Source organism: Scyliorhinus canicula, chromosome 1, assembly GCF_902713615.1.
Source record: "Scyliorhinus canicula chromosome 1, sScyCan1.1, whole genome shotgun sequence".
In the NCBI taxonomy this organism is placed as follows: domain Eukaryota; kingdom Metazoa; phylum Chordata; class Chondrichthyes; order Carcharhiniformes; family Scyliorhinidae; genus Scyliorhinus; species Scyliorhinus canicula.
The window spans coordinates 10,530,986-10,551,314 of NC_052146.1; the positions used below are offsets into that span (position 1 = coordinate 10,530,986).

The 20,329-nt window shown below is 42.3% G+C and overlaps 1 protein-coding gene and 1 long non-coding RNA gene across 3 annotated transcripts in view; one reads left to right on the top strand and one right to left on the bottom strand.

Moving 5' to 3' along the window:
* The window catches only part of LOC119971981, a 64,237-nt gene that overhangs the window by 28,796 nt on the left and 15,112 nt on the right, over positions 1–20,329 (top strand). The window lies entirely within an intron of this gene.
* ranbp1 (RAN binding protein 1) overlaps positions 12,395–20,329 on the bottom strand; it is a 28,250-nt gene continuing 20,315 nt past the window's right edge. Inside the window, exons 5-6 of the mRNA XM_038808301.1 lie at positions 17,981–18,037; positions 12,395–13,782 (exon numbers count right to left, since the gene is read on the bottom strand). Coding sequence (XP_038664229.1) covers positions 13,649–13,782; positions 17,981–18,037 — 191 coding nt within the window. The 3' untranslated portion in view covers positions 12,395–13,648. The remainder of the gene's footprint in view (positions 13,783–17,980; positions 18,038–20,329) is intronic.

Below are 20,329 nucleotides of genomic sequence, written 5' to 3' on the forward strand. Positions count from 1 at the left end.
TCTGGATCCCATGAAGTCTCCTGGAATCAGGTTAAACATGGGCAAATAAACCTCCTTCTGGTTGCCACGTACCGTCACAACCACGCTCCGCACTCAGCTGATCAATATCTAAAAATGAGGTGTTAACGTACTTGCATTCCAAACAGCATGCAACAGACAGACACAGCCAAATGATCCCAAAGTCAACAGATCGGATCTAAGCTCTGCTGTCCTGCCACATCTGGTCATGAACAATCATGGTGGACAATCAAACTATTTGCTGGAAGAGGAGACTCCACAAATATCCCCATCCTCAATGATGGAGGGACCTCAGTGCAGACGGTAAGATTGGAGCATCTGCAACCATCTTCAGTCAGAGGTGCGAGTGATGGATTCAACTCCTCCTGATCTCCCCAGCATCACGGTTGTCAGTCTTCAAAAGCTCATTGGCATTGGGCGGGGAGCTTTGTCAGTGCTGTTGAGGAGGGTTTAAACTAATTTGACAGGAGGATGGGTCTCAGTGTGGAGGTACAGTAGGGGGTGATGCACAGCCAAATATAGAAGAAAAAAACAAATCAGTCTGGAAGGCAGAGTGATTATGGACAAGTGATGACCAGATGATGGCGCCGGAGCGAGGTGACTCTCTGCAGGCTCTCCCCAACAGATCCACTTTTAACTTTATTTATACTCGTTCTAACCTTTTAAAAATTAATTCTAAAGCTAACATTATTTTCTTGAATTCTGTTCAATTCCCTTTTCTTCCCATGTACTGAATGATCTGTTGAGCTGCTTGCAGAAAAATACTTTTCACTGTACCTCGGTACACGTGACAATAAACAAATCCAATCCAATCCAATCCAATCCAAGTGAAGGCACAAGGGAATAGTATGGCAGTGCTGGATGGCATTTATTTAAATGCAAGGAGTCATGCAAGTAAGGCATATGATTTGAGAGTGTTGTTGGGAATATGATGTTATTGCTATCACAGAGACATGGTTGAGGGAGGATCAGAAATTGCTGCTCAACGACTTTACCTATTCGGGGCTACAGTATCTTCGGACGAGAGCGGGGAGGGGGGGGGGGGGTTAAAAGAGGAAGTGGTGTCACAATATTGTTCAAGGAGTCAAATACTACAATAAGGAGGAATGATATCTTAGAAGGTTCCTCAAATGAGGCCATATAGGTAGAATTTAGAAACAAAAGGGGGAGATTACATTCTGGGAGTGTGCTGTAGCCCCCAAACAATCAGGGAGAGATTGAAGGGCAAATATGGAGACAAATCTCAGAACTGTAAAAAAAAAGGGAAATAATAGTCGGGGATTTCAACTTCCCCAATATTAACTGGGATAGTCAATAGGGGCGGCACTGTGGCACAGTGGTTAGCACTGATGCCTCACGGCACGAAGTCCCAGGTTCGATCCCGGCCCTGGGTCACTGTCCGTGTGGAGTTTGCACATTCTCCTCGTGTTTGCGTAGGTTTAACCCCCACAACCCAAAGATGTGCAGCGTAGGAAGATTGACCACGCTAAATTGCCCTTTAATTGAAAAAATGAATTGGGTACTCTAAATTTATATATAAAAAAAACTGGGATAGTCACAGTATTAAAGGCTTAGAGGGAATGGAATTCATAAAATGCATCCAGGAGAAATTTTTATGCCACTATGTAGAAAGTGCTACAAATGGTTGAAGTTTCACTGGGGGAGCATTTTGATGACAGTGACCATAACTCAGTAGGATTTAAGTTGGTTGAGGAAAGGGACAAAGATGAACCAGAAATAAACTATCTGAATTGGGGGAAGGCCAATTTTACTAGGACAAGACAGGATCTGGCCAAAGTTGACTGGGAGCAGCGACTTCTAAGAAAATCTTCATCAGATCTGTGGCATTCATTAAAGAAGGAAATAGAGAGAGTACAGGGGCAACATGTTCCTGTAAAGGTGAAGGACGGGAGTCCCTAGAGGAGTATAGAAACTTACTTGAAAAAGAAATAAGGAGAATGAAGATGTGGCATGAATAAACACTGGCAGGTAAAATAAAGGAAAATCCAAGGTGTTTTATGGGGATATTAAGGGCAAAAGGATGACCAGGGAAAGAGTAGAGTCCATGAGGGAACAATGTGGCAACACTTGTGTGGAGCTGGAAGATGTAGGTGAGGTTTTAAATGAGTACTTTACACCTGTGTTCATTATGGACAAGGACAATGCAGGGATAGAAATCAGCGAGGGGACTGTGTCATACTTGAGATGGAGGAGGTATTAACAGTTTTAGCAGGCTTAAACATGGATAAGTACCCAGGCCCAGATGGGATGTTCTCCGGGCTGCTATGAGATTGCCGAGGCTCTGGCAATTTTCAAATCTTCCCTGGACACAGGAGAGGTCCCAGAGGAATGGAGAACAGCTAATGTGGTACCATTATTCAAGAAGGGTGGTAGGGATAAAGCAGGAAATTACAGGCCAGTGAGTCTAACTTCAATGATAGGGAAACTATCGGAAAGAATTCTGAGGGACAGAATTAATCTCCACTTGGGAAAACGAGGATTAATCAAGGATAGTCAGCATGGTTTTGTCAAAGGGAGATCATGTCTTAGAAATTTGATTGAATGTTTTGAGGAAGTGACAAGGTGTGTAGATGAGGGTCGTGCAGTTGATGTAGTTTACATGGACTTCAGTGAGGCTTTTGAAAGGTATCATGGGAGACTGATCAAGAAGGTGCCCATGGGGTCCGGGGCGATTTGGCAAATTGGATTCAAAATTGGCTTAGTGGCAGGAGGCAGAGGGTGATGGTCAAAGGTTTTTTTTGTGACTGGAAGTTTGTGTTCTGCAGGGATTGGTGCTTGGTCCCTTAAATGTCTGTAGAGTACATTAATGATCTGGACATGATGGTGTGATTAGTAAGTTCACAGATGACACAGAAATTGGTGCTGGGGTAAATAGTGAGGAGGAAAGCCTTAGATTACAGGATGGTATTGATGGGCTGGCCAGATAGGCAGAACAGTGGCAAATGGAATTTAACCCTGAAAGGTGCAAAATAATGCATTTTGTGGGAACGAACAAAGCAAAGGAATTTACAATGAATTGTAGGAAGTACAGAGGATCAAAGGGATTGGGTGCAGATCCTTCGATCTCTGCAGTCAGGGCAGGGTGGTTAAGAAGGCGTATAGGATGCTTGCCTTTATTAGCAAAGCCATGGAACAGAAGTACAGGGAGATTATGATGGAGCTGTATAAAATGCTGGTTAGCCCACAGCTGGAGTAGTGTGTGCAGTTCTGGTCGCCACACTATAAGTGGTGATGACCAGAGGCTGCTTTCCCCTTTGAGGGGGGAGAGCTGACTGGTGGTGATTTGACCTAAGGATCACCACACCTCAGGCAAGGTTGACACGGTAGTACAGTGGTTAGTACTGTCACTTCACAGCACCAGGGACCCAGGTTCGATTCCTAGCTTGGGTCACTGTCTGTGCGGAGTCTGCACGTTCTCCCCGTGTCTGCATGTGTTTCCTCCGGGTGCTCCGGTTTCCTCCCACAAGTCCCGGAAGACATGCTGTCAGTTAATTTGGACATTCTGAATTCTCCCTCTTGTGACCCGAACAGGCGCTGGAATGTGGCGACAAGGGGTTTTTCACAGTAACTTCATTGCAGTGTTAATGTAAGCCTACTTGTGACAATAAAGATGATTAGGTTGAGAAGACAGGGCCTTCATGAATAGAACCCGCACTGCTGGCCTCACTTTGCATGACGAACCAGCTTTCCAGCCAACTGAACTAAACAGGCCACACTATAGGAAGCTCCAAGAACACTCAACAAACTCGACACCATTCAGGATAAAGCAACCCCACTTAATTGACACCCTTACACCACCTTAAAACATTCACTCCCTCCAACCCCGACACACAGTGGCAGCCCTGCGTACCATCTACAAGATGCACTGCAGGAACTCACCACGGCTCTTACGATAGCACCTTCCAAATCTGTAACCTCTATTACCGAGATGGACAAGGGCAGATGTATGGGAACACTAGCCCCTACAGGTTTGGATTGGATTGGATTTGTTTATTGTCACGTGTACCGAGGTACAGTGAAAAGTATTTTTCTGCAAGCAGCTCAACAGATCATTCAGTACATGGAAGAAAAGGGAATTAAACACAATTCAAGAAAATACATAATAGGGCAACACAAGATATACAATGTAACTACATAAGCATTGGCATCGGATGAAGCATACAGGGTGTAGTGTTAATGAGGTCAGTCAATAAATAAGAGGGTCATTAAGGAGTCTGGTGACAGTGGGGAAGAAGCTGTTTCTTAGTCTGTTTGTGCGTGTTCTCAGACTTCTGTATCTCACCTCAAAGCCAGGGGGTTGGTTGGCTCAGTTGGCTGGATTGTGCTGTGGATTGATGCCAACTGCATGGGTTCAATTCCTGTACTGGCTAAGGCCCAGCTTTCTCAACCTTGCCCCTTGCCTGAGGTTTTTTAAGATTAGATTAGAACAGTACAGCACAGAACAGGCCCTTCGGCCCTCGATGTTGTGCCGACCAATGATCTTTGGTGATCTTTGGGTTAAATCACCACCAGCCAGCACTCTCTCAAATGGGGAAAGAAGCCCTATGGTTCTCAGGGACGATGGTGACTTTCATTTAATTTCAATGCAGTCGCGTCCCAATATTTTCCCCATGAATGCTGAAAACTAAGCATCTTACTCCCCCTACTGTTGAATTTAGTCATAGGAGAGTACATCCATGGTGAAATACATTGAGCCCACGAGGGGAAAGGTTTCCTCGATTAGTGTACCCATCCAGTACTGATGAAGGATCATCAATTTGAAACATTTGCTGTTTTTCTCTCCACAAATGCTGCCTGACCTAGTCTATCCCCAGATTTGTCCATTAATTTCAGACATCTCACATCCAAAGTATTTTGCTTCTGTGCAACATCTATTGGTTTCAGAAATGAAAGTTGGCCAGCAAGTTTAAGTGTTGTGCATTCTTCTGTTTTAGTGTTACCTCACAAGCAGCCATGTGGCTGAACAGGGGCACTTTAAAGAGGATGGTTTCATGATGTCAGACAAACAGGAAGTCCAACATCGCAGCCTCTAGGGTTAACACCTTCTGAATAAAGCTCGACGTTTTATTTGAACCTCCAAACTTTTTTTTTGTTTTATAGACCGGATTAAAAGAAAAAAGACAAAACAAACTTTAAAAATGAACTGAAAATCGCTTATTGTCAAATAGGCTTCAAATGAAGTTACTGTGAAAAGCCCCTAGTCACCACATTCCGGCACCTGTTCGGGGAGGCCGGTACGGGAATTGAACCATGCCGCTGGCCTGCCGTGGTCTGCTTTAAAAGCCAGCGATTTAGCCCTGTGCTAAACCAGCCCCTATGGGAGAAAAAAAATGGAGAAATTTCTAATAATTCACTTCATAATGGAATGAGATGAGAATGATTTAAATTGCTTGCCTTCTTGATCAGAGGAGTTGACTCACATTGTATTAATGATTATCACATTGTTAAAAACTGTTAAATTCCAGCCCTAACTTTCTGCTGAGTTTCTGGAACAATTAATATTCAAGTTCAGCAACTTCTCTGAAATAGTAGGAAGGTTAAGGGTGAAAGCAAAAGTAAGTAAGGGGAAAAGTGCAAGGCAGAGAAGACATAGTCAAAAATCAAAAAGGGCGACAGTACAAGGTACAGTGACTGAGGGGAGCTCAGTGAATAGGCCCAGTAATACTAAAAGGACTAAAACTGGAGATGTTAAGATTCAAAACAGAGGTAAAAAAACCAACATAAGTGTACTTTACCTGAATGCTCGTAGTATTCGGAATAAAGTAAATGAGTTGATGACACAAATCATCGTGAATGACTATGATTTAGTGGCCATTACTGAAACATGGTTAAAGGATGGTCATGACTGGGAGTTAAATATCCGAGGGTATCAAACTATTCGGAAGGACAGAGTGGAAGGTAAGAGAGGTGGTGTTGCTCTGTTATTTAAGGATGACATCCGGGCAATAGTAAGGGATGACATCGGTGCTATGGAGGATAAGGTTGAATCCATTTGGGTGGAAATCAGGAATAGTAAGGCGAAAAAGTCACTGATAGGAGTAGTATATCGGCCACCAAATAGTAACGTTATGGTGGGGCAGGCAATAAACAAAGAAATAACTGATGCATGTAGAAATGGTACAGCAGTTACCATGGGGGATTTTAATTTACATGTCGATTGGTTTAACCAGGTCGGTCAAGGCAACCTTGAGGAGGAGTTTATAGAATGTATCCGTGATAGTTTCCTAGAACAGTATGTAATGGAACCTACGAGGGAACAAGCGGTCCTAGATCTTGTCCTGAGTAATGAGACAGGATTGATTCATGATCTCATAGTTAGGGATCCTCTCGGAAGGAGCGATCACAATATGGTGGAATTTAAAATACAGATGGAGGGTGAGAAAGTAAAATCAAATACTAGTGTTTTGTGTTGAAACAATGGAGATTACAATGGGATGAGAGAAGAACTAGCTAAGGTAGACTGGGAGCAAAGACTTTATGGTGGAACAGTTGAGGAACAGTGGAGAACCTTCAAAGTGATTTTTCACAGTGCTCAGCAAAGGTTGATACCAACAAAAAGGAAGGACGGTAGAAAGAGGGAAAATCGACCACGGATATCGAAGGAAATAAGGGAGAATATCAAATTGAAGGAAAAAGCATATAAAGTGGCAAAGATTGGTGGGAGACTAGAGGACTGGGAAATCTTTAGGGGGCAACAGAAAGCTACTAAAAAAGCTATAAAGAAGAGTAAGATAGAGTATGAGAGTAAACTTGCTCAGAATATAAAAACAGACAGCAAAAGATTTACAAATATATAAAACAAAAAAAGAGTGGCTAAGGTAAATATTGGTCCTTTAGAGGATGAGAAGGGAGTTTTAATAATGGGAGATGAGGAAATGGCTGAGAAGCTGAACAGGTTTTTTGGGTCGGTCTTCACAGTGGAAGACACAAATAAAATGCCAGCGACTGATAGAAATGAGGCTATGGCAGGTGAGGACCTTGAGAGGATTGTAATCACTGAGGAGGTAGTGATGGGCAAGCTAAAGGGGCTAAAGATAGACAAGTCTCCAGGCCCTGATGGAATGCATCCCAGAGTGCTAAAAGAAATGGCTAGGGAAATTGCAGATGCACTAATGATGATTTACCAAAATTCACTAGACTCTGGGGTGGTCTCGCTGGATTGGAAATTAGCAAACGTGACACCACTGTTTAAAAAAGGAGGTATGCAGAGAGCAGGAAATTATAGGCCAGTGAGCTTAACTTCGGTAGTAGGGAAGATGCTGGAATCTATCATCAAGGAAGAAATAGCGAGGCATCTGGATAGAAATTGTCCCATTGGGCAGACGCAGCATGGGTTCATAAAGGGCAGGTTGTGCCTAACTAATTTAGTGGAATTTTTTGAGGACATTACCAGTGCAGTAGATAACGGGGAGCCAATGGATGTGGTATATCTGGATTTCCAGAAAGCCTTTGACAAGGTGCCACACAAAAGGTTGCTGCATAAGATAAAGATGCATGGCATTAAGGGTAAAGTAGTAGCATGGATAGAGGATTGGTTAATTAATAGAAAGCAAAGAGTGGGGATTAATGGGTGTTTCTCTGGTTGGCAATCAGTAGCTAGTGGTGTCCCTCAGGGATCCGTGTTGGGCCCACAATTGTTCACAATTTACATAGATGATTTGGAGTTGGGGACCAAGGGCAATGTGTCCAAGTTTGCAGATGACACTAAGATGAGTGGTAAAGCGAAAAGTGCAGAGGATACTGGAAGTCTGCAGAGGGATTTGGATAGGTTAAGTGAATGAGATGGGGTCTGGCAGATGGAATACAATATTGACAAATGTGAGGTTATCCATTTTGGTAGGAATAACAGCAAACAGGATTATTATTTAAACGATAAAATATTAAAGCATGCCGCTGTGCAGAGAGACCTGGGTGTGCTAGTGCATGAGTCACAGAAAGTTGGTTTACAGGTGATTAAGAAGGCAAATGGAATTTTGTCCTTCATTGCTAGAGGGATGGAGTTTAAGACTAGGGAGGTTATGTTGCAATTGTATAAGGTGTTAGTGAGGCCACACCTGGAGTATTGTGTTCAGTTTTGGTCTCCTTACTTGAGAAAGGACATACTGGCACTGGAGGGTGTGCAGAGATTCACTAGGTTAATCCCAGAGCTGAAGGGGTTGGATTATGAGGAGAGGTTGAGTAGACTGGGACTGTACTCATTGGAATTTGGAAGGATGAGGGGGGATCTTATAGAAACATTTAAAATTATGAAGGGGATAGGATAGATGTGGGCAGGTTGTTTCCACTAGCGGGTGAAAGCAGAACTAGGGGACATAGCCTCAAAATAAGGGGAAGTAGATTTAGGACTGAGTTTAGGAGGAACTTCTTCACCCAAAGGGTTGTGAATCTATGGAATTCCTAGCCCAGTGAAGCAGTTGAGGCTCCTTCATTACATGTTTTTAAGGTAAAGATAGATAGTTTTTTGAAGAATAAAGGGATTAAGGGTTATGGTGTTCGGGCCGGAAAGTGGAGCTGAGTCCACAAAAGATCAGCCATGATCTCATTGAATGGCGGAGCAGGCTCAAGGGGCCAGATGGTCTACTCCTGCTCCTAGTTCTTATGTATGTGAAGCAAAATGTGGAGCGACTTATATAGACCGACAAGTTCTGGAGATCTGCAACCTGCGTTCTGTGTCCTGACCTTGCTTACCAGCTTGCGCATCAACAACATGCTGTTATTTTCCCAGCAAATCTAGCCCAATATTTAGTTGATTGCTTATGAAGTTCCATAGATGAATGTAACGGGAAATTAGTCGATCTACATACACCATGAATAATGTTAAGGTGACAGTGAAGGATATCCTCATTTTAGAATCATAGGTTGCAGCACAAGAGACCATTCGGCCTCTTATGCCTGTGTCACCCCCCTGCCTTTTCCCTATAGCTCTGCAAGCCTTTTCCTTTTCAGATGATGATCCAATTCTCTTTTGCCTCAACCGCATGCTCAGGAAGTGAATTCTAGATTCTATCCACTTGCTGCATGTAAGCTTTCCCTCATGTCCCCATTGCTTCTTTAGGACAGCACGGTAGCACAGTGGCTTCACAGCTCCAGGGTCCCAGGTTTCAATGCCGGCTTGGGTCCATGTACACCACATCCACAGCACTACCTTCATCAACGGCACAGTTGCACAGGGGTTAGCACTGCTTCCTGATAGCTCCAGGGACCTGGGTTCAATTCTGGACTTGCGTCACTGTGTGCGGAGTCTGCACATTATCTCCATGTTTGCGTGGGTTTCCGCTAGGTGCTCCGGTTTCCTCCCACAATCCAAAGATGTGCAGGTTAGGTGGATTGGTCATGTTAAATTGCCCTTAGGATCCAAAAAGGTTAGGTGGGGTTACAGGGAGAGGGTGGGTTTAAGTGGGTGCTCTTTCCAAGGGCCGGTGCAGACTCGATGGGCCGAATGGCTTCCTACTACACTTTCTGCCAATTAACTTAAATCTGTGCCCTTGGATTCTTGATCTTTCCATTAATGTGAAGTCTCTCTCTCCATCTACTCTGTCTAGACCTTCATAATTTGCATAATGGTGGTGCAGTGGGTTAGCCCTGTTGCTTCACGGCGCCGAGGTCCCAGGTTCGATCCCGGCTCTGGGTCACTGTCCGTGTAGAGTTTGCACATTCCGCACCCACAACCCAAAGATGTGCAAACTAGGTGGATTGGCCACCATTGAAGTAGTTGCTGGACATAATTATCTTAGCAATCAGCAGCATCCAAACAACGCAGAGCAACAGTCAACACAACTAAGGTGAGAGTCAAAATAAATAATGATCAAACAATATATCGCTCTGGTCAGACCAAACTTCAAGTGTAACATTCAATACCAGTTGTTGAAATAAAGGAGATTCTTAAGCAAACCATAAAGGATTTGTGAGACTGATCCCCAATATTGAAGGAATACTGAAAAATGTGTTTTACCATCTGGAAAAACATGAATCCAGATGATAAGTTGAAAGAGACAACTGAAATAGTTACGAGAATGATGAAGGTAAATTAAATTGCAGAATACATGGTCATGCCAGTTCAAATCAATCAAGGTTTTAGACTTAGCAAGAGATCCTTCGAAGCATGTATTAGATTTCCGGAAGGTAGAAATCATTTAAGAAACATTGGGATGTTGTGGATGAATGAAGATGGGGCCAAATGGCCATTCACATCTATTACTATCTTGTGCTCGCTGTCTAAACACATATAACCGATATATTATAGAGCAGCACGGTTGCTTCACAGCTCCAGGGTCCCAGGTTCGATTCCCGGCTTGGGTCACTGCCTGTGCGGAGTCTGCACGTTCTTCCAGTGTCTGTGCGGGTTTCCACCGGGTGCTCCGGTTTCCTCCCACAGTCCAAAGATGTGTAGGTTAGGTGATTTGACCACGCAAAATTACCCTTAGTGTCCAAAAAGGTTAGGTGGGGGTTACTGGGATAGGGTTGAGGTGCTCTTTCCAATGGTCAGTGCAGACTTGATGGGCTGAATAGCCTCCTTCTGCACTGTAAGTTCTATTACAACAATCTGCATTTATGTAAAGCATCCCGAGGTGCTTCAAAGGAGCATTATCAGATGACAAAAAAAAAAAATTGACACTTGGCTACATGCTGGGGCCAGCGACGAAACGCCTGGTACATCTTACAAAAGGAGTTAGGGGATATTTTAAAGAGAGAATTCCAGAGCTTGGGCGACCAATGGTATGGTCGGACATGGTGAAAGACAGGGATGCAGAGGCTAGAATTGGAGTGGCGCAGAGACATTGGAGGATTGCAAGGCTGGAGGTGGTTGGGAAAGAGGGAGAGGTAAGGCCGCGAAGGAGTTTGAACCCAAGGATGAAAATCCAAAATATAGGCAGTCAGACTGAACCAGTGTGGAGCAAACACATCACAGGCAAGCCCCCGCTACAAAGTATAATGTTAAAATTTAGTATCCCATTCTGCCCTCCATCCCTATCACTCATTCTGCTCCAGTATTCATTCATACAAGGGAGACATGGGCGCCCTACCGCCAATAGATAAATATGTCTCACCTGGAGATCGAGAAAGCCTCAATCTCCTCAATCCTGAAGATCGAGAAAGCAAGTGGTAAATTGGTCAATACGGCAGCGATTGGTGATTAAGGTAGTTGACAGAACTAAGTAGGCATGGATTTCTGCACCTGACGTCTATCCCATGATTGTTACTGAATAATATTTGGGATGTTGAGAAAGACAGGCCAAGCTCAACTACAATGCCATCTCATAGTTGAACAGAACATGGAAGTTCATCGTGTAGACCATTCTTGCTTAAAGGTACTGGTACCTGTGGAACCAGGTATTAAAAGCTAAGCGTAAGTCACATTTGTAGGAAGGTACATGAAAGCTTTGCAAGCGATACTGAGGAACATACTCCAGGAAGACTATATTGTTAGTACCCATAATGTGCAACTGCTCCACCATCAATTACTTGAAGAGAATTTCAATTGCATGTTATTAGTGAAAGATTGTCTGGATTCAATATTCACTTGGAAATGTGTAGCAAAGAGCACTTATATTCCAAGGATTCAATTCACCAACTTACAACTGTACATTGCAAGCATGTAGTGGAATATCCTGAAGTATTTCACAGAGCGGGTGAAATCAAATTTGACACTGAGCAAATGGAAAGAAGTGAACATAGGTCATTCAGCCCCTCAAACCTGTCCCACCATTCAATGAGATCATGGCTGATCTGTGACCTATCTCCATATTACTTTGGCTCATAGTCCTCAATATTTTACTTAACAAAAATCTCAAGATTTAACATCGAGAACTGATCTAGCTTCAACAGCTGTTTGTGGGAGAGAGTTCCAAACCTCTAACACCCTTTGAGTGAAGAAGTTCTTCCTGACATCTCTCCTGAACGGTCTGGCCCTAATTTTTAGACTATACCCCCTAGTTTTAGAATCTCCCACCAGTGGAAATAGTTTATCTTTATCTACCCTGTGTTTCCCTGTTAATATCAATCAGATCACCCCATAGCCTTCTAAATTCTAGTACAAATGGGTCTAATTTGAATAATCTCTCCTTGTAACTCAACCCCTGTAATCCAGGTATCATTTTTGTAAACCTACGTTGCACTCCCTCCAAGGCCAAAATATCCTTCCTTAGGTGTGGTGCCCAGAACTGCTCACAGTGAAGCAATGCAGAAGGTTTGGGGAGAGTTCCAGAAAACACACACTGCACAATATAGGTGAATATTGGATCCTGCATAGTACACCAATTGTTCAGAAACAATCTCAGCCGGACATCAAATGATCTACTGATTGGGTTCAATCTAAACAGAGTTGATGCCAAGAAATCTATTTCTCTAAACTGCGTGCCGTTTGCAAAAATCTTTATTGCAAATTTCCTAACGAGACTATCAATTTTCAACAGTTCCATTTTATGAGTTTCCCAATTACAAAACAGTAGATCAAGGTGGTTTGTTCATTCCAACAGAAAACAAGATTATTCGCAAATGTTTGTGGTCCATGGCAACTTATCACTAATTTTCTCTCTCAAATTGAGTGACCCTTTCTGTAAGTAATGTCAGTGTAACGAATTTTGTACATGCCAAATGTCACACCGCTACAAATAGATACCGCTATATACCAGCAGTACAGCTGTAGCCAGCAGAAAATCAAAACGGCCCAGTGTGAAACCATCACCTCTCTCTTCACATGCATTACTCATGCATCTTGTTGGTACCATCACAGACAGTATTCCGTTTCAGTACAATATCTTATGTGTGATTTGATAGTAATGTATGTGCACGTGTTCTGGTTTATGATTGTTTGGGGGGGGGGGGGGGGGGCTCCAAGGGGGACAAGAGACTAGACCAACAGTCTAGAACTGGGCCAGTCCACCACTGCTTGCTAGTTTCCTCATTAGGATATTTTAGCCAAGCATTGCCAATTTACAACAGAAATTCTGACTCTTCCCCCTCAAGGTCCAAGAATAAAACTTCACTTAAACCCACAATGAACTTGCCACTAATCTTTCCATAGTGTAATCTGTCAGTTACTAATTTAACCAATTTAGGCAGGAAAAGGGGAATCTACAGTAAAAGTTTAAAAAAAGTCTTAAATGCAATCTTCCAACTTGTTGTCACACTTGACCCATCCAGAAACACTGTCGGGCAAAAATATAAAAAAAAACTAAGTTTTCTCATATACAACTTAACTGAATTTAATTTAGTTATAAACCATGTCCTACCCAATGTGGGAATTCTGGCATTTGGAGTCTTATTCACAAAAAAACAAAAAGAAATTTAAAAAAAGGTCAAGTCATACACAGTAAAGCATGTTATAATCACCAATTTTCAGGAATTAAAGCAACAGAATTAAATTATTCTCTCAGAAGACTGTAAATAGATAAGGCAGTAGTTAACACTCCTAAAGTTTCAAAGGAATACAATAGCACATTTACGGTGGTTAATGACTGAGGAATGACATTCTGTGAAGGTACTATATCTTCATAACCAATTTGGGAGCACAGGGCAAAAGCCTAGAAAAGGGCTCCTCTGTGTCCAAATCCAGTTCATTACAGTCTGCTGTAAAAAAAGGAAAAAGGGAAACAAGGACCAGGAATATTTAATTTGCTTCAGTTTTTTCACTGGTCACTTCTTTCTTCTCGCATTCTTCCTCTTTGGTAGATTCTTTTTTATCTTCCTTAACGGTTAGCTCCTCTAGCTTTTCAGCAACTTTATCTGCACTTTCATCATCACCTGATAGAAAACAGACAACAGGCAGTGAAATGAGCATCAAAAGGCAAAATGAATTTTATTTAAAAGAAACTGGGAGATGTCCCTTCAATTGGGCCAACAGTTCCTCAGCTAAAACCACTAAAATAGATTTCTGGTCAATTATCGCGTATCTATTCACAGGACTTGGTATGCAAACAGGCTATCACATTGTCCTGCATTCTTTCGAAGCATAGTCACTGTTATTAATTTTTGGCATGGTGTTTGTTACTGGACTAGTAATCAGAAAGTGTGAATTCAAAGCCCACCATAACAGTTTCAAAATGTTAATTAAGCAAATGTAGAACAAACAGCATTAATAATGGTAACTGTGGAATTACCAATCATTGTTAAAAACCCAACTGGCTTGCTGATCCGTGGGAACGGAAAGCTGCTGTCCTTACTTGATGGTCTGCTCTATAAATGACTCCAGACCCACAAACAGAATGATTGACTGCCTAGCCACTCAGTTGTTCTAAAATTGCTATGAAAAGCTCATTATCCTCTTCTTAAGGGCAATTAGAAATGGGCCATAAATGCTGGACTGGCTAGCGATACCCACAACCTGTGAATGAATTAAAACAAAATAGTCACTGGCTGTAAAGTGCCGTGGGATATCCTTGAGGATATGGTAGATATTATTCAAATACAGGTCTGCTCTTTCTTTAACTCACAAGACGAACAAGAAATTCAAGAATATGATGCACCAACAGCAACAAAGAGGAAGGAATTGCGAACTTGTCCCCCATGTTTTTTCCAGATCAACTTCTCAACCATAAATCTATAGAGGGCAAAGTGGGGGAAAAGAAAGAAAGAAAAAGTCCTACAAAAATTGTTCCTTTGTAGTCAAGTTGTAGTTCAGGGAATCGCTGCATTACACTACTTGAAAGCGTTAATGCTATTTTTTATTCAGCAAATGGTTAGGAAGGTAGAACATTGATGTTTACTGCAAAGGGAATGGAATATAAAAGTCGGGAAGTTTTACTGCAGCCGTACACTGCATTGGCAAGACCACTTCTGGAGAACTGTGCAGTTTTGGTCACTCTGATTTTAAAATTGATTAATTGCATTCACAAGCAGTTCAGAGATGGTTCACTTGACTAAATCCTGGAATGAAAGGCTTATCTTACAAAGAAAGGTTCACTGGAATTTATAAGAGTGGGATGTGATCTTATTAAAACATAAGACCCTAAAAAAACAAAAAAAAACATAAGACCCTGAGAGGACTTGATAGGTTGGATACCTGGAGGATATTTCCTCTTGTGGAGACGACAAAAAGTGGGGGATACATTTCATGAGTAAAGAGGTCTCCCTTTTAAGACGGAGATGAGAATTATTTTATCTCAGAAGTTCATTAGTCTGCAAAATTCTCTTCCCCAAAAAAACAGGGTCGTTGAATTTATTCAAGGCCAAGCTAAGATTTTTGATAGACAAGTCAGAGGTTATGGGGGCCACACAGGAAAATGGAGCAGAGACCACAAGCAGATCAGCCATGATCCTATCAAATGGCGTAGCAGACTTGAAGGGCCCAATGTTCCTCTAATTAACAATAGTAAATATAATCATGCACTTTTTTCTGTATGCAAGTTGTGTTTTTGATCTCACTAATGGATAGGTTTGTGCAGTGCACCATGCAAACTATCATCAAAATAACATAGCACACCCAGAGTACATGACTCGATAAACTCTCAGGTTTTGATGACATTAAATCAAAGTTATGAATGAAGAAGAATCATAGAACAACAACCTGTTAACATACCTATTATTTGATTTAACTCAAATAGGCTCCATACTCAACTTAAAATTAAAATTTTTCAAACTTCACGGTGTATTATTTGTAATTGCTTTTAGGCAGAGATCTACTCAAATTGTGAAAAAATTCAATACCTCAAATACCTGTCTAGGCATAAACAGCAAACAAAACATTCCTATATTTCTGGCTGTATTCACACATTACAAGTTTGTCTATATTTTATTACCGCCAGAGCTTGGAAATACACATTTCTGCATACTTTCATAAAATGAACGAACCATCTTATTTGTTCAACATCAGAATGCAGCATCCACCAGCTGTTGCAGCTGACACGCTGTGACTCTGGGGAGTAAATACTTTCCCCCCCTCTTTTAAAAAAATATAAATTTAGAATACCCAATTCATTTTTTACAATTAAGGGGCAATTTAGCGTGGCCAATCCACCTAGCCTGCACATCTTTGGGTTGTGGGGTCGAAACCCACGCAAACACGGGGAGAATGTGCAAACTCAACACGGACAGCGACCCAGAGTCGGGATCGAACCTGGGACCTTGGCGCCGTGAGGCAGCAATGCCACCGTGCTGCCCTTGGGGGCATAAATACTTTTTTAAAAAAAAGTCTTTTGAAATGAAAATCGCGTATTGTCACGAGTAGGCTTCAATGAAGTTACTGTGAAAAGCCCCTAGTCGCCACATTCCGGCGCCTATCCGGGGAGGCTGGTACGGGAATCGAACCGTGCTGCTGGCCTGCTTGGTTTGCTTTAAAAGCCAGCGATTTAGCCCAGTGAGCTAAACCAGCCTTTTCTTGGCATTTCTCATATTTATAAACAGTGGTATATATACATTACGTTTTTCTTGCCCGTGCCAATTTACTTTATTTGCTGGGAAAAGGGGGGAGGGTATGGGGGTGTAAATACTGGACTGTATATTGAGATTTCACATTCTGCCTTCATAGAATCGATTGGAATTGTAAGGCAACTGGCGGAGATAATGAAACTGGTTGGAAACTCAAGTCACTTTTAATGGCACGCCTTAATAGCATTCTTTGACAAAGATCAAGTGAGCAGCATATTCATCCTCATGCTTTTTCTGCCAACCAGGTATTGCTTTAATTGGACTGGGGTCAAACAGCAGAAACAATGTCCGACATGGGTCAAAAGAAACAGCACTAAAACGTAGGAGCAGATTGTTGAAAACGAGGTGGCTTTAACTGATCGTACCTCTCATACTGAATTAACATTGTTGCGGCAGTTCTCAAATTGGCATCTTGAAAGTTGTCGTGATGCCACATCCTCAGCCCAATCAATCAGATCGATTGATCAATTTATTGTATATTTGGTGAACAGAAACTATCTGACTTTCAAAACAAGTCAAAAGCTTCTTAAACCTGCTTGCATTTTTTCAATTGGATGACATCAAACATTAGGGGGAGTTGGAGACTGTGCATGTTGATAGTGACTACGGGCGATTCCCAATTCCTTCTTTATTTGATGTTTGTGTTGACAGGAAATGAAAATCACTTATTGTCACGAGTAGGCTTCAATGAAGTTACTGTGAAATGCCCCGAGTCGCCACATTCCGGCGCCTGTTCGGGGAGGCTGGTTCATGTGGGTTGTTGTTTGGGGGTTGGTTGGAGGATGGGATGGTTGTTGATAAGAGGATTGACATTGTATTTGTTTTCATTGATTGGTTGTTGGTGGGTGTAAATTTTGAAGAAAATGTGAAAAAGGAGAATAAAAAAAATATTTTTTCAAAAACCTGCTTGCATTCTCCGCCACAAATTTCACTTGGTCTTCATTGTCACTATGTTTTTTTAAAAATAAATTTAGAGTACCTAATTCATTTTTTTTCCAATTAAGGGGCAATTTAGCGTGGCCAATCCACCTAGCCTCCACATCTTTGGGTTGTGGGGGCGAAACCCACGCAAACACGGGGAGAATGTGTGAACTCCACACGGACGGTGACCCAGAGCCGGGATCGAACCTGGGACCTCAGCGCCATGAGGCAGCAGGGCTAACCCTCTGCGCCACCGTGCTGCCCATTGTCACTATGTTTTAATGGTAGCCATGATGTGGAGATGCTGCCGTTGGACTGGGGTGAACACAGTAAGAAATCGTACAACACCAGGTTAAAGTCCAACAGGTTTGTTTCGAATCACTGCTCCTTCACCTGAGGAAGGAGCAGTGCTCCGAAAGCTAGTGATTCCAAACAAACCTGTTGGACTTTAACCTGGTGTTGTACGACTTCTTACTATGTTTTAAGATTATGGAGTTCAAGCAAGGACTGCGTGACTGATGTAATTTCAAGCTAATCTGGCAGACAATCCTGTCTTTCATGACTTCCATGCGATCTTCAGGATTGCGAATTGAGTAGACACTGACACGTAAGCATTTTATATTCTGACTATGTTGCAAGTTACATGGTGACTCACCTTTTACTTGCATCTTCCCCTTGCATTCTTCAAACTTTGCCTTAAACTTCTGTGCATCTAAATAGGAAAGTGAAAAATATTGCTAAGTTTCTTCACCTGAAACTGAGATGCATAAGCAATTTAATCACATTTTATATGTGTAAAGAACAATGTTCTGCAACAATTCCATCACGATCAATAATTCTCAGAGCAAAAATACAACATATTCAGTTATTGAAATCTGGTAGAATTTGGACAATGTCAAAATTCAGCACAACTTACTTACTTGGTGAGCTAGATTCTTTCATGTAGGATACGAGACTTCCGAGAGCAGAATCATCCTATTTTTAAAAAGGTAACCATTCTCCTACAATAATGCATAGGAGAGCCATGACCAAGCGTGACTCGTGTGTCAGGGGGCTTAGACCTCACTCTATACTTTTAGAAAATATATATCTTGGCTAATTTATAAAATCTTAAAAACTGGACAATGGATTTAAAATAACTTCGGCTATGACCCAAACGAAAGGAACCTCCTGGAATTGGGAACAGTCACCACCTTGTTATCACTGAAAATCATGATCTGTAACTGCAGAGATCAAATCGAAGGGAATCGTACAACGTCTATTTACATTTCTATGGCGAGCGCCAGCCAGGGACTACCTGGCTAATAGGACAAAAGGAACCTAAACAAAGGAACATATATCCATTATCCAAACCAAAGTGGATGAAGTGGGAGTCAAATCACACCCCACCCCACTGCCACGAGAACCAGTTTCACTGTGTAATGAGTTGCAAAGCTCAGACTACCATTTTCCATCTAGCAGGCAGAGGCAGAAAAAAAGGCTCTGTCCAGGGTTGAAGATGTGGCTCCCCACCTACAAGGTCTCTACTGGAATTTCTGTACCACCTCTACTGAAAAAATAATTATCAAGCATGGGTCTTCAACCTGCCGACTCTGAAGGAATACACTTTGATGCTGGATTCACATGGAAAAATAATTCTTATTTTTTTCCTGAGGTCATTTTCCAGTACCTCTTTCTTTTCTCTTGTCCACCTTTATTTTGGGGGTGAAAAGATCACATTGCTACCTGCCTCCCCATTTGTGTGTAAATAAACAAATACAAAGACCAAGCCTGTACTGGTCATGATACCACCCTTTGCCAAAACCTTCAGCACTTCCTTGTGCCGTATCTCTCTATACCATCCCAATCATGACTAGGGGCTGGTTTAGCTCACTGGGCTAAATCGCTGGCTTTTAAAGCAGACCAGCAGCACAGTTTGATTCCCGTACCAGCCTCCCCGGACAGGCGCCGGAATGTGGCGACCAGGGGCTTTTCACAGTAACTTCATTGAAACCTACTCGTGACAATGAGCGATTTTCATTTTTTCATCATGTGTTAGTCAAGGTGCCTTTTGAACGGCGTTAATGTATCTACTTCCACAATCTCCTCTGGCAACGTATTTCAGGCACTCACCACCCTCCACATAAAATGCCTGCCTCGCACATCTCCTCTAAACTTTGCCCCATGGACCATAAACCTATGCCTCTTGTTCAGCACACCCCCATCTCGAGATTACTGAGTCACTGTCTGTGCGGAGTCTGCATGGGTTTCCTCCCACAGTCCAAAGATGTACAGGTTAGGTGGATTGGCCATGCTAAATTGCCCTTAGTATTCAAAAAGGTTACATGGGGTTATTGGAAAACCCGACCCTGGGTCACTGTCCGTGTGGTTTGCACATTCTCCCCATGTCGGTGTGGATTTCACACCCAGAACCCAAAGATGTGCGGGGTAGGTGGATTGATTGGCCAGGCTAAATTGCCCCTTAATTGGAAAAAAATTATTGGGTACTCTAAATTTTATTTTTTTTTAAAAAGGTGTGGTTATTGGGTTACGGGGATAATGTGGAGGTGTGGGGCTTAAATGGGGCGCTCTTCCCAAGGGTGAATGGCCTCCTTCTGCACTGTAAATTCTATGTTCGGTTATTAATAGAGAATTGGATCACATGAAAACTTGGAGGTTGGGACATATGTCACTGCCTGTGAAGGGGGGAAACTAAAAATCCAAACACCTTGTTATTTACAGATGGGTGGCGAGAGGAGAAATCAGGGCTGTTTAAATTACCGCCTCCTGTCCATAACATTCGGATCTTTATAAGAAACTACCCCCAGATTTATAATGGAAACTAATTAAGTAAATTGGTCATGCTTAATTACACCATCCTGCCAATGGTGTAAGCCACTTTCCTAAACTCAGTTCTGAATTCCTATTGCAGTGGGAGTTTTTGACAGGTTCACATCAACCTTTGTCTTCTCCAGTCAGTATGTTGCACCAGCTTGACAAAGCCTATAGCAATGGGATTTGATTG